At 39.9% G+C, this 24,148-nt stretch overlaps 2 protein-coding genes across 3 annotated transcripts in view; both read right to left on the bottom strand.

Annotated features, from left to right (window-relative positions):
• Nucleotides 1-1,371, bottom strand: part of LOC109627363 (zinc finger protein 638-like) — a 31,054-nt gene extending 29,683 nt beyond the window's left edge. The window contains exon 1 of the mRNA XM_069530024.1: nucleotides 1,173-1,371. Coding sequence (XP_069386125.1) covers nucleotides 1,173-1,240 — 68 coding nt within the window. The 5' untranslated portion in view covers nucleotides 1,241-1,371. The remainder of the gene's footprint in view (nucleotides 1-1,172) is intronic.
• Nucleotides 1,372-2,743: 1,372 nt separating this feature from the next.
• Nucleotides 2,744-8,745, bottom strand: naf1 (nuclear assembly factor 1 homolog (S. cerevisiae)). 2 transcript variants are annotated; one of them, XM_069530666.1, is made up of 9 exons: nucleotides 8,610-8,745; nucleotides 7,737-8,002; nucleotides 7,071-7,209; nucleotides 6,062-6,155; nucleotides 5,872-5,954; nucleotides 5,553-5,713; nucleotides 5,356-5,407; nucleotides 4,307-4,391; nucleotides 2,744-4,212 (listed from the first exon to the last, which is right to left on the bottom strand). In XM_069530666.1, exons 2-9 carry the CDS (start codon nucleotides 7,988-7,990, stop codon nucleotides 3,818-3,820), a joined length of 1,263 nt encoding a protein of 420 aa, XP_069386767.1. In that variant the 5' UTR covers nucleotides 7,991-8,002; nucleotides 8,610-8,745; the 3' UTR covers nucleotides 2,744-3,817. The 2 variants fall into 2 exon arrangements, with proteins under 2 accessions (XP_069386767.1, XP_069386768.1); XM_069530667.1 differs by lacking the exon at nucleotides 8,610-8,745 and adding an exon at nucleotides 8,378-8,494.
• Nucleotides 8,746-24,148: the final 15,403 nt, after the last annotated feature.

Here is a 24,148-nt window from a genome sequence, read left to right on the forward strand (position 1 = left end):
AAATGATTCAGTCTATGGAAATGAAACTGTGAAAAACACACAAAGAATGTCATTTTTTTAAATCATGCAAAAGGAGTTATTCTCACATATACATATCTAACAATCAACTACCAACAAGCCGGACTGCTGAATGCAAGTGTGCTCTGATTTTTGCGATTCTATTCATTTTAAATCTGGGCTTCTGCTAGGCCACTGGACAGTCAGACACTTGTCCTGAAGACACTCCTATGTTTTCTTGGTTGTATGCTGCATTGTTCTGCAGCTCTGCTTGCCTGTAAAAGCCCCAGCATGTCGCTGCTATAAAGGTCTGATTTATGTAGTGCTGCTGAGATTCCAGCTGGTTCTCTTATATCTGCCACAGACTTCTGAAGCTCTGTTAAGAGTGGAAACTGGGTTCTTTGAAAGGAAACTACAAAGTTTGAAATTGTTGTCTTTTTGTGTGAATTTATGGTGCAAGAGCCTGAAGTTAGAAGATTGAATTACATCACATTGGACTTTATCTTCTTCTACTGCTCATTTTACGGGTACACAGGTTGATTAAATGTGTTTGCAAGCATTATTACACAGAAAGCTGTCCTGAAAAACAACACATGCAGACTGGAGAGGTATTTCTGTTACAAGCCCATGATAGTGGTGATCCTGTCCCAATGACCAATGAAGTCATCTTAAAAGTCTCCTCCATGTGTAGCCAGTCGAACTTAGAGTTTGTTTGGTTTCATCAGGGGCAGTTAACAGTTAACAAACAAATTATAAATTCTGATGTACAATATTCATGGTTTTATATTTAATATAAAAAAAACCTGCACACTAAACAGGATTCAATTTACTTCAATTATGAATTCCATATATCATTCATCGTTTAAAAGACTGTAGTTGTACTATATCGGTTAGATGTGTCAAATGATTAACATGCATAAAAAATTACAATTCTTATTCTTAATAAGAATTGGTACAAATCACTCTCAATTCTATCACCTTCAACTTTGTAGCAACGTGTTAACATCCTAAAAAAGTTCACCTACATCCTCTTTGTCAAGAATAAATGACATGACTGTCTACTTCAGTAAGAAATATGAACAGACTCAGAGAAATCTTCCGCTCCACACTTGCAAGACCATTCTACTGCACTGACTATTTTTCTAAAATCAGCTGGGTCAAACCCTCTTACTCACTGAAGAGCTTCTTTTTTGAGGTTGGAGCCGGTCCTGTGAGCTCGCCTCTTCTTGTTTGAAGGCAACATCTCCACACTCGTTAAACTCGGATCACCTTTGAATATCCAGCAATAAAAGGGGAAAAAAGTGAAGGGTGACTGCCTGAAACATCTACAAAGTCACAACAAGAAACCTATACTCTGACGTTTTGTGCAATGAAAACTGCTCCATGTGCAGCTGACACTGTTAGAAGTGTTCTGAGCTGGCTCCCTCTCTTTTTACCTCCTCCCTCTCTGACATTTCCCATGTACACACAGATACAACATTCAAACCTTGTACGTCTTGTTGCAGCCTGTGGATTAAAAGTGAGTTATCTAGATCTGTTTTTGAATGACTGTAAAACACACACCAACTCCATTTGAATTCCAACATAGTTGAAAACTATGTTTAGCTATTTGTAATATTTTGTTTCAGTCAATGAGTTGGAGCAGCATCCAGGGATAGCCCTCTTTTACAAGATGGTAGGGATTACTGGGTCACGAGTCACAGAGTCTCCCGTTGCAGCAGACTGCTGATTCAAAGGAGGAATGATCAAGTGTTGGGAAACAGTGGAAGACGAACAACAAATGCTGTAAGAGGAGGAATGTGTACTTTTGGTGGGAGATAACTTATTTGGTTTGGATGCAGAAATATCATCACCGACATTCTAAAAATAGATTTGTAGTCAAAACTTGTTGTGAAGTTGGCATGGGTGAGTTTCCTCTCAATCTAGGGCACGTAAAGAACTAAGAGGTCACTGGGACAAATTGGCAGCCAGCCTGAAGGACGGTTATGTGTCCATTTGTCTTGATAACTGGGCTCTTCGGGTGGCTATAGGTCAGGAGGTAGGATGGTTCATCCATTAACCAGTAGTTCAATCAACATCTCCCCCGTCCTGTGTGTTTAAGTGACAAGATACTGAAACCAGATTTGTCAGCTGCTCTGTGTCCTGAGCAAACCACCAGTGTCAGGTGTTGATTGATGTGAGTGATGAGGATTCCATTTCTGCACAGGCCAAAACCCTGAGCAGCATGAAATTCCATCTGTAAGCATGTGTGTGAGCAGAATGTGTCTACAACAGTACAGTGTGTGAAATACCCAGTGGCAATCGGGCCCCCCCCTCCCTCCACCTATGCATGTTATGCCCCAATCCTAAGGCAGGGATTGGCTGCCACTGCAAAATGAATGTAGCAGAAACCCTGCCAACCGAATGCTGTACAAGGTTTGCTATTAAGACATTTTATTGAGAATTATGACAAATCATTTTTAAAAGATTTTTTTGAGAGGCTTTCAAGGGGTCTCAAGTGTCAAACAAGGGGTCTGGTGCCCCCATGAATTTCACAACTAGGTGTAAAAGCTATCTATCCCTCAGTGTTTCACTTGCTCCTCTTTTCTATATCTGAGATTGGTCACACTATGAAACAACTGAAAGCCTCGATTAAACTTGCATTCCAAACCATGTCAAAAACATTTAATCTCAGGTGGGACAGGGTGTCTCAGCAGAACAAGTCAAGTTTTCTCTTCCTCCACATCCAAGTTTGACTTAGACTGAATTGAAAGAATTTACACAAGAGACATATTTATTTGATACGGTTCTACAAATGGTCCAAATGTTGAATTTACAAAGAATTCTGAGAAAAAAAAAGAAAAAAAATCCATCACACAAGTGACAAAGGGATTTCAAAGCTCATGTCCAACCTTGTAAAAAGGTGTCAAGTCTGTCAACACAAAAGAAAGATGAAATGACTTCTCCTCAACAGTTTATATATACGGAATATATGTATAAAGAACTGGACTGCACTATTCCTCCATTCGTGGAAAGGAAGGTGTATCATTTGTTTACATCTGAAATAAATGACTAAAGAAACAACTTTCCACCCTACTCAAGGGTAACTGGTGTTTCAGTCACTAAGAAACTAAAACAGTTAGAACTTAAAATCCTCAATTAAATTCAAAACTAAAAACAACTGAAAACCAAATAAGGTGTGTACATTCAAGCGTCATACAAATACTGAGTGAGATGCTGCTGTAAGTTCATTCAAACATTTTCAAAGTTGAGTCGACTTGACAATGGCATGAACATTAAGAATAGAATTCACACATGTGGACCTAAAGTGGCAGACCGCCTCTTGTTTCTTACACTGTGAGCATTACATTTACAGTTATTTTCTCATGTTTCCATAATACAGGTGTTGAACTAGTTCATTTATCTAGCAATGTGCTCTTTTATAATAAAGTTATATGGTGAAGCCACAGACTGAGACATTCAGTCTTTTCCCTATTTTATTTTAACTTGTTTTACACAGTAAAACAGAGTTAGAGAAGAAAAAAACAAGCGTGACTGTCTCAAAATAGCTGCATGAAGTTGAACTAAGGGACATTTTTAATCTTGAGTCGTAGTTTGTGGTGAGAACATGTGGGGTTGGATAGTGAATACATCTATAGCCAGGGGGAAATAGAACTGAAATGTAAAACAATATTTGAAAGCACAATAAAATAAAAAAATAGCTGAATATACACTGCTCACACGCAGCCAGTGATTGATACATGTGGGTGATTCGTCCCAGTGTCAGTGCGCAAACATGACGTATTTTTCTGATATATGCACGGATTATATACAGAGAGCATCACTGAGGTGGGGGAGGAGGTGGGGGAGGAGGAGGGAGGTCAGAGAAGGGGAGAGAGTTTGGTGGCCAGAGGGGTGAAGAGAAAGACGGATTGAAGAAGGATGGTGGAGGAGGAGGGTAGAGAGGGTAGCCGGGAGGGGGGAAATGGTGAGGAGGTGGAAGAGGGTAAGGGCAGGGGGGTGGAAGGTACATTGGAGGCACATCTGTGTGTCTGGGTGGAGGTTGTGTGTGTCTGTGTGATGGGTGTGTATGTCTGAATTGTGGCTGTTTGTTCCTTGGGTTCTGGTGCCTGAATGATTGCCCTGCATGTCTTGGTGGGAAACCCCTGACGTCATGCTGCTGCTGCTGCTGCTGCTGCTGCTGCAAGGTGTTCTGGGTACCTTGGACAGGATTATCTGGGAAGTGAAAAAGAGGTGAAAGAATGTAAGAACAAGCTTTTGTCAGTGGTTACAAACAGAACATATTCAGACAGTGTACATCTATCAGTACCTGTGTTGTTATTGTCCCGCCTCTTTTTGTTTTTCCCTTTCCTCTTTGCCTCCTTCTCTTTCTCATCATCACTGTAATCTAAAGCCTGGAGAGGGAGAGAAACAGACACAGATTTGAAATTTCATTTTCACTATTGCAAAGTGCCCTTTGCCACACAGGATTAAATCGTGACTGTTGCTTAATTGGTGGGGGTTTGTTTCTTTTTCTTTTTTTTTTTTTACATAAAATCCTCTTCTTTGTCAATGAATTGTATCATCAACCTACATTTTGATCATTAGTTTTTACAAATTATTTTTTATTTGAGGACTGTTGGTTGATACATGAACATCAACCCAATGCTTCTTATTCATTTAAAAAAGCAGCATAGATGGTGTTATGTCATCTGTATCTGCCTGAACAGCATGTATTACAGGTAAATCCAACAACTGTGGAAACCATAAATGAATTTATGGTGCCATGTCCCACTCGAATACCCACTGCTTCGTAATTTGTGAGCTGTCCTTGCTGACTATCCTCCTTCATCTCTTGGCAGATACAGCCAACTCTGAGGAACCTGAACCATTGACGGTGGAGGGTCCACCATGAGGTGGACGATACCTAATTATTAGTTATGAGGTCTCATCATCTGTAGGACATTTTGGATTGAATCCACTTTTGCAGTTTATGGTTGCTAAACCACTTTGAAGGAAGTTCAGATTAAACTTTTTGTTAGCCTGAGGGTAAAGAAAACAGCACTCCAGACAGGGTGGAACCTGGTATAACTCTCCTCTGGATGTATAAGTGAGTGCTCAGGTAACTGTTCATCTTCAGAATACTCTGAATGTCACAATGCAAAACCTTAGCTTTGTAAACAAAAGCAAGACCAAAACCATTACGACAAACAAACGCATTATGATTTCCACTTTGAGCTGAGACGTCTCAGATTTCTACTTCTCAAATCTGCAAAATGATGCAGTAGAGGCCACTTTCCTCTATTTAACAGCAGATAGCTTTGTTTGGTTCGACAGTGTCTCAACATGCTTCACATGTTTAGAGTTCTCTCTGCTTACCTCTTCTGGTGGTTCTTGATCATTCTTCCAAGATGCATCAGATCCCTTTAAACTGAAGAAAAAGCATTTTCACTATGACAGGCCGGCCACCACCGCATCAGAGGTGAAAACTTATCAAAAAACGAATCAATTATTATTATATAGGTCTAACTTTACAGAGCTCTATGCTGTCTATGCATGTATGTGTGTTTACTTACAGTTTAAGCTGCTTTGTGAGGACGTATCCTGTGTATTCTTTGATGGCTGGTGCATAATAAACAGTCAGTCCCTCCTTCAGCCCCTTGCTGTTTACCTGCTCCACTGAGTTCAACCGTAGAACATACAGTGGACTGGACACTGGACCAAACACCTCAAACACCTGAGAGCACACACGCAAACAACACAACATTAGTGACATGTGGAAACCAAGCAAAAAACCTTCTTTATACACACAGACATACACACACAAAAAAAAGAGAGTAGAAAAAAAAATAGAGGCGGTCTAACACACAGCCAGGGAACTGCTGGACCCCCCACCTTGCCAACAGCCATCCTATCAGATGTAAAGATGATGCTCTCATCATTTAGAGCAGGTGTGTCTCTCAGAGACTGGACGATCACTGCAGAGACAGAAAGGGCAGATTACAACAGAGCTGAACGACTAAATGCCCAACTTAAAAAACAGCTGTGAGTGTGTGGCTGTCTGTGAGTGTGTGTGTGTGTTTACCAAGTTGCTGTATAATGCTGGAGACTGTTCCTACAGGCTGCAGTTCTGCATCCTCTGGTAATGATACACACACTTCCTCTACTGCCGGGAGCTCCTACACACACAAACACAACACAACATCTTATCCTGTGCTCTGATGATGTTAACTATGAGCCTTTGGCTGGTTAATAAAGGCAAAACAATTAAGATGGCTATCACTTGGCACATAAAATGCACACAGTTGACATGAGTGTGGGAAGGAGACAGTCAGGGCTGCCAAGGTTGGGGCTGTTTCCGCTGCTGTAATACACCCTCGGGTGTATTAGTAGCCACTCCATGTGCACAATTTGTGTGCGTACAGGTCTCAAATTCCGAAGGGCAACTTTAGAGAAGGACTGGATGTGCTGTAGGCCCGTGGTCATAGTGACCGCAGACAAACAGGAAAGTCACGTCATACCAGCCTTTTGAAAACCTTGGTCCCTAGCGTGAGAATGTTCTCCACAGCGGAGACATTGTTAGTACCAGCAGGACCAGCCTCTCTGCAAACTATGTGGTGGTAGTTGATTATTTTGAAGAAAAAAATAAAAGAAATACATATATTTAATAATGATAATTATAAATTACAATAATGGCGCAGTTTCAGAACTTTTCATTTTCTACATGCTGCAACTTAATGAATATTTATTTATTTTACTATTTTTATGTATTTAGTTATTTGATATAATTATTATTTAGTTATTTTACTTTTGTAAAATGTACTTAGGTATGAAAGACACAGCCATAGTCTGTTCAGCTAACCAGGGTTAAATAAAAATAAATAAATTATCACTTCAATGTTTTCTGATCCTTGTTTCTACCATACCGAACCATGACCTCAAAAGCGAGGTACGTACCGAGCTGGGGTTTGTGTGTACCGTTATACCTCTATTGTTAAGTAATACTATTTCATGAGACTCAAAATTAAAACAATAAAGTAGACAACTGACATTTGCAAAAAACTTGATTACATCTCATGTGATCTGAGACTAACCTCGAGCAAGACTTCGTCTCTGGTTTTAATGGGAGGTGGTTGGCTGAAACCCTCATCATCATCATCCTCAAGTACAGGGGCAGAAGGAGAAGAGGACGATGAAGAGGAGGAAGAGGACGATGAGGAGGTAGAGCTGTCACTGAGTGAAGGAGAAGAAGAGCATCAGATTAAGTTGTTTGTTTCCTTTCTACTTGTTAATAACTTTTCTGGCTTCAAACATAAAGAGGACATTAGGCACCACTTTGCAAAATACTGGTACCCAGCACGTTATGGTAGAAAATTGCAATAAGAAGTAATTTATCATAATGTCGTGTATGCATATCACTGGATACAACCCAGTCAGGCCTCTCAGATCAGCCGGCAGTGCTTTTCTACCCGTACCCAGAATCAGACCCAGGTCTGGCGAAGGTGCCTTCAGGTACTACGGTCCTGTTCTCTGGAACAAGCTGCCTGCTGACATGAGGTCGACCTCTAGAAGCAAACTTCAAACATTTCTGTTCTCTCAGGCCTTTGCCTGATTTTCTGTATCTAGTCTGTCCATTTATGATGCATGTTTCCTGTTCAGCTTCTGTGTAATTGTGTCTTTTGACTGTGGGAGTTTTGAGTGCTGTGTTGTGTGTATGACATACAACATGTGCATGTGTGTGTCTGTGTGTGTGTAAATACCTGTCGGAATCATCCGAGTCATCATCATCTTCATCGCTGTCCTCTGTCTTACTGTTTACAGAAAGTGCGGCTGCTGCAGTTGAGTCTGCTTTTTCCTCTGGAGGTGTTGGTGTACTGGACGACAGGTCTGCACCGTCAGGAGTCACAATGAGATTTTCTAGTTGTGTTGTCACAGTGACCTCCATCTCTTCCTGCTCCTGGTGTGGTGGTAGCATCTGTCCACTAGGACCGATGTTAACTGGTGTTTCATCCATCTGAAATAAATCCTTTAAAACAGTAGATAATTAGTGATGTCACAGCATTGGATTTAAGTAGCTGTTTGCCTGAGCCATAACACTTTAATGGAGATTTATCAGAACAATAGGTGAGAAACCCAGAGTTGAAACATACATATAATGACCTCTGCAGGATGTTAGCGTCACGCAAACAGTTTTTAAGAAAAGAAAATCAGAGGAGAAAATTGTTGAGGTTTCTTTAAAGTGAATATAACCCTGTTGTGTACTAGTGAAGACACAACGATTCAATCAAAGACACCACAGGACTTCACATGGATGTGAATGTGTAGCATACGTCCTGGTGCAGTTTCACTGGAATCGTAAATAGACTGAGTTAGTTCAAGCACGTGTGTAAAATGTCTGTACCGTCTTATTTTCAGAGTCTTATCTGACAGTGAACTCTGGGAAACCATTCATTCGTATGTAGGCTAGCTTCACTCAGCTATTTAGCTGAGGAGCTAACCGAGGCTAACAGCGCGAGATCTAATGTGACACACATCCTCAACAGCCGTCAGTCTGGATACACCAGGAGGACATGCACCCAACGAACTCCTCAGACAGCGTGTGAGTCCAATGAGCGGTGGGTTGATAGAATTACCTGAGTTGGTTATTTACGAAGAACTGCAAACAACCGCTGGAACTCAGGAACCTGTTCAACAGACCTCTTCCGTTGTCAAACGTCAAAATAAAAGCCTCGTCCGATCGTGACGACTACAATCAAAACGGAATGTGAGCGGATTGCAATTAAAATCACATTGTAAATTAGCATGCGTGAAATCCTTGTCAAACCAGAAGCAAAGTATAAAATTGAGGTATCTTGATATAACTTTTAAAATGTAAACTCGCTTAGTGTTGTTTTATTTTGAAGTCAAACGTGTTTCTGGGCTTTTGCCCTCGCACAGCCACATGTGCACATGTCCACAACACGTGGGTAGTGTTTTTCCGGGTGTGCGCAACGCTGCAGCGCAATCGAAAGCGACTCACGCGGGAAATGTAAAGGCAAAGACGCGCAATACTCTGTTTTCACACATCCTTGTTACTTGACCAGAGGTTGTACAAGAAGCAGGGTTTGCGATTATCGGGTTCATTTAATAACTCTGCAGTTTTCAGTCCTACGAAGATCGTTCGCTTGTTATCGGGGTTAAATCACCATGGTAACTTATGCTGAACGGCTAACCTGGTCAGGAGCAGGTTAAATTGGAGATAAGAGATCAGACTGTATAAAAGCACCGTCCACAGACCAATCAGTTCATTGAAAACATGGCATCACCAAACCGACACTTAGGTCCAATGAGCTCACAGTACAACAGACTGTGCATGTCCTATGTTTCTCTGCTTATGGGAGTTACTACTGTGGGTGATGCAGAGTAGCTCAAACATGACTCTAGCATGCTCTCCTCACTTCTAAATGCTAACTGATTAGCTGATTATCAGGTGAAATAAAAATGGAACGTGTTTTCTTTTTATTAGACGGATAATTACTTTGGTAATCAGTTTTTCTCACACCATTTTTTTTACAGTCATGATCACACAGGACCCATAAGCACGAACTTATTGTCGAAGTGATGGTGCTGCCATGTAGTGGTGCCACATGGGACCACTGGTACCTCTCCAAGATCTCCCCTTTTGGATAATTTCACAGACATAAAGCCTAGAACTGGACTACAAGACATTTGAAATCATTCTGGCCTGGATTGATCTTACACTGCTGTCATAAAATCATATAGGTGATACTCTACATGACGGTATCAAACAAGTGGTATAATAATACCACGATAATGATCAGTATTTATACAGCACTTTCCTCAACAATGTTACAAAGAGCTTAATAAATAGGAATAAAAATAAGAAATCGAAGCCAGACTATAAAAGCCAAGTATAGGCCTGCAGAACAGACCTCAGTAATACCTGACTATTAAAAATGACCAATATCTTAACCAACATTGTGACAGCATAATGCAAAGGATCTGTGATTGAGATTTTTGTTAAAGAGTTGCTCTTTTTTTCCTTCCTTTTTTAATCAAGCAAACCAAACTCTATAAAGAAGCAGTTATTTAATCATCGGAAATCATACTGAATACATAGTTGACAGAAGCTAAATAAAACCCACCCAAACCTTCCTGGCTCATGATTCCACTATTTCTATTCCACTAACTATCATCAATTCTTGTTTGGTTAAAATAAACCCTGTTGATTACTTCTTTTTTTAACAGGGTCCTGGTGGGTTTGGTGAGCTCGACAAAGACAATCTTCCTGATTAATAAATGAAGGATAAAGGGATCAACTTTTCAACTACCTGGTTATGGTGGTTAGCCCCCCCCCCCCATCTTTGCTGTGCAAATCAAGACACCATAACTGATTTAATGTTAAACAAATAAAACTGAATTGACATGCGGTACACACACTTTCACTGTCATCGATCTTGTCTTGGAATTTCAGTCATAGGTTGTTCAATTTGGTAGCAGTTGGTGGCAGTGTTAAGAAAACAATATGGTCCTCAAAATGGACCTTAGCAGGAAGTTGATGGTTCATTCCGCCAGTTTGTCGGCCAAGATGTTCCTGACAGCTGTGCAGTCAGTGTCTAATAGAAAATGAATGGTGAATGGTGTGTAATAGAAAAACAGTGCATGCATGGAGAAGCGTTGTATGAATGAGTGTGAGTGGGTTAATGTGAGTTGTAGTGTTAAATACTATGCATGGTCATCAAGACTAGAACAGCACTATGTCAACACAAGGCAGAAGCAGGTAGAGTTAAAGAGGAATTTGCTAAGCCAAATGTCAAAGTCCAGTAGACAGTCCAAACCCAAATAACAAAATCAGAGGGACAAAACCGGGCAGGCAAAAAAAGAAACAGGTTCATGTCCAATATAATCAAGTATTAACCACTAAGATAAATCACATTCTGCAGAAAAAAAAGAGAGTGAGGGGGGAGGGAGATGTCAAACATGACTGACTATTGTGGAGCTTGCAGAACTGGATAAAATATTTTTACACATTATTTAATATCTGCCTCTATAGTATTGTATGCTTATTGTGCATGACTTATATTTAAATTTTAGGATTGAGAATTTAAGATCTGCCTTCAATGGGAATGACTTTAGCATCTAATTACTAAGAAGTATTCTATTTTTCAATACTTTTTTTTTTAATCTTAGTTTTTAGCGACATGCAGTGTTTTGTAAAGTAGGATTTGTCGCTTATGCTGCACCTTTGCACACACTGTGTTATTATTATTAAACCCTCAGCAAAATGTTCAAAATGTTAAATATATTGCATGTCATTGTCTTATATAATGAAACGAATGAGGATCGCAGGATAAAGAGCAACTTTCATTTAGTCAAATATGACCAGTAGGTGACAGCAAACCCCTGTTAATCTTCAACATCAAGAGGACCAAATAGGAAAATCACTGGGGGCCACACTAATAGCTACTAAATACTTATTTTAGTAGATATGTATATATATATATATATATATTATATGGACTAAACTGGTAACATTCAATCAATTCCTGACAGCAGCCAGAAAATAAGATGTATATAGTATAACAGTATCCATCAGGCTGTCAAGCCATTGATACAAGGTTTTTTACCCTCAAAGATATGGACTAACAAAATAAGTGAGACAAAGAAGGCTGCTAGGGGGGTCTGGGGGCATGTGTGTGTGTGTGTGTGTGTGTGTGTGTGTGTGTGTGTGTGTGTGTGTGTGTGTGTGTGCAGATTTATGCAGCCCTCACCCAGGAAGAGCAAAAGAGAATCAGGTGGAAAGGGAGCGGTTCAAATTTGGTTTAAAACAAGGCTGCTCAGAGATAAACCTTGGTTTTATTATTATAACTTAGTATTTATCATATTGTTATAAGCTTGCGGGCCTACAATGGGCCTTATCTGGCCCTACTAGTTGAATAGTCCTGATCTAGGCTATGTAGTGAGGCCTCTGGGTCAAGGTGCACTAAAAAGACTTCATGAAATATAAATATATAATCTGTAATAATATTATGTGATATTTTAAATCAAAGTCTCTCAGAACGCATCAAGCATGAAAAACCCCAATTTTGGTGTTAAATGATATGATATGCTATTGAAATGATCAACACAATTTCACATGATTTCCCAGAATACTTGACCAGGGTTCCTCTTTACATGTATAGATTTCAGCACAGACAATCATAAATCATTCCCCAGAGACAGGTGGCAACTGTTCAGGCCTGGAGGCTGTGGTAGGGGGTAAATCATTACCATAGCCTGGTGGATTTCAGAATGAGTGTGCTTTTGTGTGGTTGAGCAAATGTCGTTCTCCCAAAGATTTGTTCAAATGTTTTGTTTTCTTCTGGTTTCTACTTTAGAACAGCCACACTGTGGTAAACCACCGTTAAAATCTTCGAAATGTCCTTTCATGACCTTCCACTGGCTAAATATCATTGCAAGCCGCTGTTATAAAGTATCCAATAAAAATGAAATGAAATTTGTAATTATATTCATTTCTCCTTCTATTTCATTTTAGCACCCCTAAATCCATGTCCAAGTGAAAAACACAAAAATGTCTCACGTGGAAGCACTTTTGAATTGCACTTTTATCCTGCTTTTCACCCGGCAGCAGGGTCAAATAAATACTATATCAAATCAGCTGACGTTGACCCCTGAATGGTCGTATTGTTACTGAGCTAATCAACTGGCACTGGCTCCATGCCACAGTTTTAGCAAAGCTCCAAGCCACACTCACACTTCAAACAGCACCTCTCAAGAACCTCAATGCACCACTGCTTTGTGCCAATCAGTGGTGCTTTTGAAGACTAATGACATAAATGGCCCCAGTCACCAGTTCTGCGTCTGCACTGAAAACAATTACAAGCATCCCAGCAGTGGGAAGTGCCATTGTAAGCTCACCAGAATGCTAAAACTGCACAGACGGCGTAATCCAAGTGGATGGGAAGTGGAGCACAGATGTACTGACACTTTGGTTCATGATATTTACTATGATAAGGATGCATGAGTCTGGCTTCTCACAGGGCAGGTAACATACATCATAGCAGAACAATTCCAACTGATGCATAAAAGACAATAAGCTTATTTATCTTGGTGACCCAAGAGTCTCAGGGACTTACAAATACTAACACATATTTCAAACACTGTGGTGTGAGGGATGTCTCTCCCAGTTCATCCCACCTGTTTTACCCAAGGTTTGTTAACTTTAACTAGAATAACTGCAATGCAACAATTTAATTTAAAAGGGTTAGTTCACCCAGAAATGAAAATTCTAAAGTGTTCTGTGGACGCAAAACCATCAGCATGGTGAGTTGATGAGTAAATTTTCATTTTTGGGTGAACTATCCCTTTAAGGTCATAGTGATGTTGTCCTACAGTACATCAGAAGGAATAAAAAATGTTGGAGGCCAAAGTTCACCTCCAAACACGTCTCTGTTCCCGGAGTAAATGCAGCTGCTGCTAAAAACAAGAATAGCATTAACAAAATACACACACACACACACACACACACACACACACACACACACACACACACACACACACACACAACAAACAGTATAAACTCATTTGTAGACTCAGACTGGGTAAAAGACCCAAAATGAATACTGTAAGTGGACTACTTGACCACTATAACTTAATTATAATTAAAACCCCTGCCAGGAAAACCCCTGAATATGCACTCCTGTAACTTTCACCAGTAAAACAAACAAACAAACAAAAAACTGCGGTGATGATGGTAATTAGCTGTATTATGCTTACCATCATTTGGCTTATGTTTGGTAATCTGTTTCCAGTATCTGATCAGTCTCTGTTCTGCAGCGGCGCTCCTACTGCCAGATAACCCAAACAAGTCTCTTACTTTCTTAATGCAAAGGATGGATGCAAAAAATGGTTTTTGGCACCTAATAAGGCAAAATTACCATTCTTGATCTTGCTCTGAAATATGGCCTATAAATGTAAAATTGTAAAATATTTCCCCCAAACTCTCCCTTGTCTGAGATTTCTTAATTACATTTGAAATTACAATGATAAACTACTCGGATCTGCCGTCTGTCAGTATAATACAGGGAAGTTATCATAACTTCAGTCCCACACTACAGTTACTATTTTTACTCTCTTCCTTTGCTCTCTCACTCAGTCTCTTCACTCCTACTCACAAAGCTGGTAACCACCTGGACCTTATTTTCACCAGAAACTGCTCTACCGCTAACCTCACTGTAACCCCACTTCACGTCTCTGACCACTTCTTCATCTCTTACTCTCTCCCTCTCTCACAATCTGACAACCCATCCACATCAACAGACTCTGTTCCTGTGCGTCGCAACATTTGCTCCCTCCTCTCTGGCCTCATCTGTTTTATCAGTCCTCCCTTCATCTGACTCTTTCTCACTCATGCATCCTAACTCGGCCACAGACACTCTCCTTTCTACTGTCCTCCTCTCTTGATTCTCTCTGTCCTCTTGCTTCACGACAGGTGCGCAAGTCCTCCCCAGCTACATGGTTGTCTGACCCGGTGTGTGTCAATCACAACTGTTTGCTGGCTCCAAAATGGTGGAATGAGCTGCCCAGTGACGTCAGGACAGCAGAATACACATCTTCCCCCCGCAGACTAAAGACACATCTCTTCCAACTACACCTTGGATAAAAAAAAAATTAGTTGAACTCGTATGGCACTTACATGTAGCACTTTGTAGTTTAGATTTTTCGAAGCAAATTGTACTTGATTCTTGTTCTAGGTTTGTTCCCTCATGGTTGATGCACTTATTGTAAGTCACGTTGGAGAAAAGCGTCAGCTAAATGAAATGTAATGTAATGTAATTGACTTGACTTCTTCCCCGGAGTCCCTGTGCCTTATCGTTCGCAGATCTAGGGCCGCGACTGCAACCACTTCGTGGATTATGATGGTGGATTGCAAATCAGAGATCGTGATCATAATGACGGATCCTGTACCGTGCTGGCATCTGATCGTAGTGGTGGACCGTGATTAAGGTGGCAGCTGATGGTGGATCATGATGATGGACTATAATGGTGTATCCTGATCGTGGTGGCTGCTGATCGTGGACTATGATTACAAGACTGCTTGACATACAAGATGTCTCCTCAGATACTTGACCATTAGTGACAATAACTCCTCAATTCATTCACCTTCCATCATGCTACAAACTATTTACTCTAACCAATGCTGTAATAAGTCTTATTTCTCTGACCTTCTCCATTACACGTGGCATCTATTGCACTTCTGTCTGTCCTGGGAGAGGGATCCCTCACATGTGGCTCTCTCTGAGGTTTGTAAGTAATTTATTTTTTGGTAGTTTTTCCTCACTCTTGTTGAGGGTTAAGGGCAGAGGATGTCACAGCTTGTTAAATTGTGATTTGTGAATATGGGCTATACAAATAAAGCTTAATTGATTGATTGATTGATTAATGTAACACTAGTTGATGACTACAGCAGCCTCACTGCACACAACCACTGACACTGTTACCCTTCGAAAGAAAGAAAGTGGGGTTCCACCAATGATGATTGATGATTTTCACTTAGCCTGGCACAACACATAGGTAGAGCCCTGGGCTGGTTTGAATCATACTCATCAGATAGATTACAATTTGTTAATGTGAACATTTTCAAATAAACCATATATTAAAGAGCTCATAACAAGTGCTTTAAAATAACGTGTGTTGTAATTTGGGGCACAACAAATAAAATCAAATTGAATTGGAAACTGCAAGCTCTTCACCTCCAAGGTAATAATTTGAGGCAAAAAAGAATGATGGTATCCAGCAGGAAGACTTTGTAACCCGACACAGTATATTTTGCTTTTATTCTTGTCCCTACACCTTAATTATAACAACTAAAGAACAAGGGACATAGCTGCTGATTTACATTTACCACTCAAGTGGACATGTACCCTGTGTAGAATTATCAGAACAACGTGTTCTTGCGTAAATGTGCATTTAGTCTGAGCCTATATGTTTTCGGACAGTACACAGGGAATTGAACTTGTGACTCTGAGAGCCAACAGGATGTGTTTGCTGGTAATAAATGCAGCAGGTGTTTTTTTCTGGCATTGTCTCACACAGTCTCACACACAGAGACAAAGCAGGGGTTGTTTGTCAGTGACTACACATTTTAATGGTTCCAATGTCACTCATTGTGTCACACATGACAAAACACTGTAAACACCATTCCATATACACTTACTCACACAAACAATATATTGTCTGCATCTCCACTGTGACAGCTCCATATGTCAGGGAATTCCTTGAATTCCTGATTTTTTTCCTGTTGTTGTGTCAATCCCACATTTCCTCCCATGGGTGACAGTTTGAATCTGTTTATGAGCTTTAAAGGAAAAGTACATTTACTGTAAAATACTGCAAAAGGACAGGGCCAGCTACTACGATATTGCAGTTTTATATCCTTTATGCCTTTCTGATTTCAGTTACATATTTCAGTCATTCATTCAATTAAATTCACTATGAGCACATTAAAGGTCCAGTGTGTAAGATTTAGGTGAAAGGAATCTATTGGCAGAGATTTAATGTAGAATAATCCTCATGATGTTTTCACTAGTTCATTTCATCAAAATTATATGAATTGTAGTTTTCTTTACCCGAGAAAAGACCCTTTATATTCAAATACTTTATATTTACATCGAGGCGGTCACCTCTACGGAGGCCGCCATGTTTTTTACATTAGTCCAGACTGGACAACCTAAACACCTTTTGAGTTTTTATGACAATTAAAGTCTACCACAGGTTCTTTTACATGTTTGGAAGGAGAGGGTGAGGTGAGGGGTGTTCAGCTGCAACATGCAACTTCAACACTAGATATCACTAAATACTACACACTGTACCTTTGATTCAATTCTCTGTTTTGACAGAAAGGACCCAGCTGACTGTTAAGTGTGCCACATCCTTAAAACACTTCTTGAAAATGTCTTTAAAAACGTTGGTGATACAGCAAGATGGCTGCCTTGTGTTCACTGCGCCTGTTTGGTGCATCAGCTTTGCACGACCTCAGATATTAACACATGGCGTACTCATGATGCAATACTAACATAAAGGTCTGGGCAGAAGTGGGTCCTGGACAGGGTCAGTGGAGACGTCATCAGCGACAGAAATGACAGATTAAACTCACTGTTTTCAAGTGTCTGATTTAGGCGTCTGCTTACGGGTGCACAATCATCACTTCCTCTGTCTTGATCTTAACATTAGCCAAAAGCTGATCACCTCTAGTGTTGCCATCTTTGTTCATGTTTATCACACTCAAATCTAGAAGTGGCAGAAAGCTTGGTTTGTAAACTAGCTTTGTGTTTTAAGTGTGCTGTTCTGTTACATTGGGGAATAATCCATAGATCCCTCGGTGCATTCCATGTCTTTAAAGTTTAGTGCAAATCTGACGAAACAAAACAGAAAGAAAACAAACAAACCAAGGAAATCATAAGGCAACAATTATAAATATATCACAAATAGTCATTAGAGAGCTATCTTCATTACAAAAAAGGTACAAAACTTTTGTCCTGCACCAGTGAGAGGGACATATTTTTCAGCTCCTCCGCTGATCTCACAGTTTTGTATCCCAGATGGGGATCAGTCAAAGATTATTGAGCGGAGTACTGTACAATCTCTAGTCTGTGGTGTGCCCTCTGCTGGAATCCTCTAGTAACAAGTGCACAAATACTTACAATAACATTCACAATACAGCCGGTCGTGTATGCACAGTTAAAGAGTAGTAGTGAATGACATTTACCCACTTATGATTGAACCCTCATTTAGAAAGAAAACCCGCATAGGACACACACACACACGCACACACACACACACACACACACACACACACACACACACACACACACACACACAAATCCCACTCTGTCTGGTATTCCTGTGTTGACCAGTCAGTCAGAGAAGTTATGTTAAAGCGCTAATCAGGGATTTACATGTCTCTGTGTTAGCCAAACACATGAGCCACAAACACAGAGCACACACAATACCACTCCGAACACACTTGTGTTCATTTTCTCCCATGAGAGAATATTAAAAACAGACAAAATGAGACCTTGGAGCTGTAAAATGAAGTACATTGAGGCAGGCGGACTTAAAAAACATCCTGTCAGCAGGTTATGGCAGTTTGTGTGTAAACACTGGGGGAAATTGTGTTACATTTCTGGCCGTGGAAACACACTACTCGTTACAACGTCTGACCAGGCCAAAGAGAGGCAATTATTTTCATATCAGCTCAAATTCCACAGACGTCTGTGATTGCATGAGTCAAAGCATTGCATTCCAATTAGGGAACACACACAAACACTGACTCACACAGGGGTGAACACACTCACATTTGGAGGGAGAGAAAGGTCGGTGCATTCAACCTTGACCTGCTATTTGTGGGGGGGCTGAGCTATTAGTGTTGGATATACTGTGTGTGTGTGTGTGTGTGTGTGTGTGTGTGTGTGTGTGTGTGTGCAATTAATTGCCTAACCAAGACGTCAATGTTGAGCCAAGGATTTTGTGTTGAGAGATGCAAGAAGAGATAAAAACGTAAGCCAAACCTCCAGCAGCAATATTCTGACAAAACTAATTTAGCTTTTTCCAATATGTGGTACTGGCTATTAGATCATGTTCATTAGCAGTTAAGTCACAATATAAGTTATGTTGACCCGTATAGATTCATCTGCTTCAGGTACTTCTCTAATAACAAATGAAGAATCTGGTGAATGCACTCCAAGACATTTAACCAACATATTCAAGGTCTACCCTAGAGACCTAGAGTTACACCTTGTTGGGTATAGTGTTAAAAACAATACTTAAGTATTTTTTTGATTTTTTAGATATGCAAAACATGTTATGAAGCAAAACAATAAAAGAACAATAAAATCATAATTTATGTGTGTGGGGTTGGGGGGGGGGTAACAAAGTCTAATGGTACTTTTTGGAGATTTGTTAAAATTACTAAGTCAACTTTGCTGAACTGTGTTCAATATTGAGCAACAATCATCACACAGTTAGAACAACAGTTACAAATAGTCATGATAAACTGTGTGAGAATGGAATGAAAGAAATTTGCCAAATAAGCAACTTCAGCTGATAAGAAATACTGTCATCTCATTAGGCTAGTTCAAGATGAGACAGGCCTCTGCAGAATTGACACACAATGCATGTAGATTTATGGTTAGCAGCCAGAATCACATATGTACAGATGTGTAGGTTTGACAGTCTGAACATCTGACAGCTCAATAATGGAAACCTTTCTTTCCTCTCATGTATTTTGACACTGGCTCCACTGTGAGGAACCTTGGAGTTATGTTTGACCAGGACATGTCATTCGGCCAACACATAAAACAAGCCTCTAGGACAGCTTTCTTCCACCTGCACAATATTAACAAAATTAGAAACATCCTGTCTCAGAAAGATGCTGAGAAACTAGTCCACACATTTGTTACCTCGAGACTAGATTACTGTGATTCTTTATTATCAGGATGTCACAGTCTGTGAAAAGTCTCCAGTTGGTCAAAAATGCTGCAGCAGAGTGCTGACAGGAACTAGAAGGAGAGATCATATTACTCCTGTCGTAGCTTCTCTACATTGGCTCCCTGTAAAATTCAGAATAGAATTCAAAATCCTGCTCTTCACATTTAAAGCCCTCAACAATCAAGCCCCTTCATATATCAAAGAGCTGATAACAGAATATAGATAGATCACTTTGTTCTCTTGTGGTTCCAAGAGTCTGTAAGAGTAGAACAGGAGGTAGAGCATTCAGCTACCAGGCTCCTCTCCTGTGGAACCAGCTCCCACTCTGGGTTCAGGAGACAGACACCATCTCAGCATTTAAAGTTAAACTTAAAACTTTCCTTTTTGATAAAGCCTATAGTTAGTTCTGGATCAGGTGAGTCCTGAACCATCACTTAGTCATGCTGCTATAGGTCTAGACTGCTGGGGGAACTCCCATCATGCACTGAGCACCTCTCCACTTCTCTCTGTCTCTCTGCCCCCCCACATTCATTCATTTAGTTATTTTAATACATGTCAATGACTATTTCACTTTGTCCTCCCATATTCTCTCTCTCTCTCTTTTTCTCTCTCATGTCAGATATCTCTGACCCCTGAACCTCAGGACAACAACTTTACCATTATAACTATTATAAATTACAATATCTCAGTAATAATTATTATATGAATTGTGCCTGTTATCAATAATAATTATTAACTTATTTACACTGTTGTTTACATTTTAACTGGTCAGATCTGATACATGATGGTGCTCAAGTTTCCCCGGTCTTTCTCGTCTCTCTCTCTCCCCTACTTCCCCCTCCCCACTATCTCTCTCTCTTCTCTCCCCTCTTTTCCACTCATCTCTCCTCTCCTCCCCCCTTTTTCTTTGCTCACCCCAACCGGTCGAGGCAGATGACCGTCCACATTGAGTCTGGTTCTTCTAGAGGTTTCTTCCTGTTAATGAGGGAGTTTTTCTCTCCACAGTCGCTAAAGTGCTGCTCATTGTGGGAACTGTTGGGTTTCTCTATATTAACTATGATTTTAAGTTCTTGACCTTCTATGTAAAGTGCCTTGAGATAATGTATATTATGATTTGGTGCTATACAAATTAAATTGAATTGAATTAATTTATGTCAGATGTAAGTCGTTTAAAATGAACAGGCCCAGCAATAAAGTTTGTACAGCTGCTTTATAGCCTCTGTTACAGGGGTATTCAAGGTAGAGAAAATTTCCTCAACGAAAGATCCAGAACTGTCACGACTCTGAGACCTGAACTCTGAAAGACAGGATTTGTGTTTGTGTTCGGTTGTTCCATTCTGAGTTCTGTTTCCTGTTTTATTTTTTCATATTGTGCTCATTGTGTGTCTCCAGCTTGATTTCCTTGATTTTTCCTCTTTGTTTCCTGCCCTTGTGATCATCTGCACCTGTTCATTACCTTGTAACAGTACATCATAATGTTCAACTGGGGTTACAATTCAGTACAATATACACACACATATATACAGTTTTCACATTGAACTAGAGGGATTATAAATGATTACAATTATTTTTTTTAAATATTTGCCAATTAAAAAATGTTATACCTAATTTTAGAGAAAAAAATGAATAGAGTACATTGGGTTTCCTTTTTCTCCTTTTCAATGACCAATTTTCAGTCTCAACCAACTTTCTGACAATTTCAACACATCTTAACAACTGAACAGCTTTAACAACTTCCTCTTCATTTGGTTTTCCTCATATAGCCCACCCCCAAAAGTGGCATAAAATGACACATTAATGAATTTAGAATTATATCATAATTTATTGAGTTATTGAATAATATGATGAGGTGTCATGCATATTTTCATTTTGAATTGATTCAAAGGGATAACATATACAATTAATTAGTGAAAAACTTGGTTTAAATAACATCAGACTAATGTCACCTGCCAGTTCTTACCTCTATGAGAAAGTGGCTAATTTCTCTTAAGTTGCTTATAAGCTTAATTTAAGAACAAATCTGTTCATAGGAACAGTTTTCTCAGAGAATACAACTGGATAGTGAGAAATCAGTAATGAATGTAATGTAAATAGGGATAGGTATTAGTTTATACTGTGCGCAAAGCCACAAAACCACAATGAAGTTCAGCAACGAATGAGTAATATATTTTGTCATATTTTTTCTCGTGTTATTGGCAGTCTGAAATATCAATGACAACTTAATGTGAATCATACATTTGTAAAATCATGATAATGGTGGAGTTGGTTTAATTAGTTTCAGTGGCATTTATTGTCTGGCATTTTCACACACATACACACACACACACACGCTAATAGTTAGGTCATTGACCTGTTTCCCTGGGCCCTGTGTAATTAATAGCGTCTAGGAGTCAACTAGCTAACAAAGGAGCCTTATCTCCCCACTAACATGCTTTCCCTCCAGGCTCTGTATGTGTAAGTGTGCGTGTGTGTGTGTGTGTGTGTGTGTGTGTGTGAGAGAGAGAGTGAGCCAGAAAAAATATGCTTTTTCACTTTTCCAAATAACTTATTTCTTGCATACACAGAGTACAATGTGAAGCACCTTCTTTTGCTTTACTGCATCTACTGTATCTTGTAATATCTCTAGCACCTAATATATGCAACACGGAGTCTTTCTGTATTCAAACAACTGAGCTGTCTCACTCCCACAAACCTGCTCTCCTGCTCTCCTCTCCACAACTTTATTCTGTTATCTAGTTAGCCGGTGAAACATGCTATGCCACAGGAAATAAGTGTGAGACAGGCAGCGCCCCTTCTGCAGAGGGCTTCTCACACATGTGTTGGGGCTGTTGGTCACTCACTGGTGCAAAGTGAGGGGGAGAGATGAGGTTTTGTGTAGAGGGGCAGCTTGTTTGGAATTGGGTTCAGGTAAGATGGATTTTTCAAGGAGGTCTAGGACATTAAGATCTACAAAATGCAACATGATTTCTTGCAGGCTAATAGTCTCTCTCTCTCTCTCTCTCTCTCACACACACACACACACACACACACACACACACAGACACACAAACAAAAGACCCTATTGCCATTCTCCCCATTGTTGATAAATTCCGGTAGACTAAAAATTCCCACAGTTGGAATGGGTGGCTGAGCTCTTTCTCTCTCTCTCTTTCTTTCTCTCTCTCTCTCTCTCTCACACACACACGCGCACACACACACACACACACACAGACACAAACGCAGACACACACACACACACAATGAAAAAATATTAATCACTGTACCATTTTGTTAGATTGGAACAATGGTCTCAGTCAGTTGTGGAGTTACTGGGATATCACTAATGACGTTTTCTGTCCATGAAGGTTAAAAGGTAAAAATAGCTAAAAGTGCCATCTGTGTTTCTTGTGTTCTGACGTGTTATGTGATGGATGGATCTCATGTATCCATGAGTGCCTGGTTGTGTTTTAAATTGGGGATGTGGATTTGGAGAGATACATTATTAGTGGGGGTCTGAGTGATACATTTCCTGCATTCTGACTTGCCACTTGCATTACAAGTTATATAATGACATCAACAGTATATGAATGAAACATGGCAGGGATTAAATTAGATATGATATGATTAATTAAACTTGAGGCACAGGGTATCTTCAAAGTTAAAAATTTCAGCAAACAGATTAGATGAATGAAATGGTTTCACAGCAACTGTGTAATTCCAATGTCACCTTACACATAAGTAAACCAATTCATGCCTCTTCCTAACATTAACCTACCCACATCACATCTTACCCCTTGATATATCAAGGCCTCAGACATGACATTTTGCTTCAGTAGAACTGAGCTTTGGTCCCCATGAGGTAGTCCTGACAAGGTCAGTGTTTGTACTGGAAAACTCAACAAAAATGTATGCACTCACAGAGACCTATTATGTTAGGCAGCTACACAGGAAAAATAAACAAATAAGCAAATATCCAAATGTTCTATATTGATCTAATTATCTAACAATTTAAATTCTGTTTTTCCTAATGCCCCCTCCGATCTATTGTTTCAGCTCATTCCCTCAGTTTAATCTGAACTGAATATGCCTCAAGGAAAAGTCTATTTAGGCTTTTGCTTTCAGTGAGTGTGTCTTGTAATACTTTGGAATGCCGGCCTTGCTGTTGGATTTCATATCCCCTAAATAGCTGCAGAGTGGCCCCTCACACATACACACTCATTGCTCAGTAGAACAGAATCTTGGCCAAACTGCCTACTACAACCTTTCCCTGTGTGTGTGTGTGTGTGTGTGTGTGTGTGTGTGTGTGTGTTTCTCACTCATGTGAATTGTCTTCCATGGGGCACAAATCAAGACCTGGTTATGTTTTAGGGGTTAGGGTTAGGAAGAAGTAGGTATGGAGTCTGCATGGTAAAAATTCTGATTCAGTCCAGTGTATAAGAAAGCTGCTGTTATATTTGAAGTGACATTTTCATACTGTGAAGAAAAAGTGAGAGATATATATTGTTATGAATGGGCTTGGAATTTATGTGCAAAACATTAAAGATTATAGCTAATAACCACACACGCATACAAGTTATATGTTTTGTCTGTAACAGCTGCACCAGGAGTGTGAACCTGCAGAACCTCTCATATAAAAGCTTACAGAGATGTAGGCTGCTGAGGTTTCGCTCCCAGCTGCATAACTCACATTACACTGACTCATAAT

This window comes from Paralichthys olivaceus, chromosome 8 (genome assembly GCF_024713975.1).
Source record: "Paralichthys olivaceus isolate ysfri-2021 chromosome 8, ASM2471397v2, whole genome shotgun sequence".
In the NCBI taxonomy this organism is placed as follows: Eukaryota; Metazoa; Chordata; class Actinopteri; order Pleuronectiformes; family Paralichthyidae; genus Paralichthys; species Paralichthys olivaceus.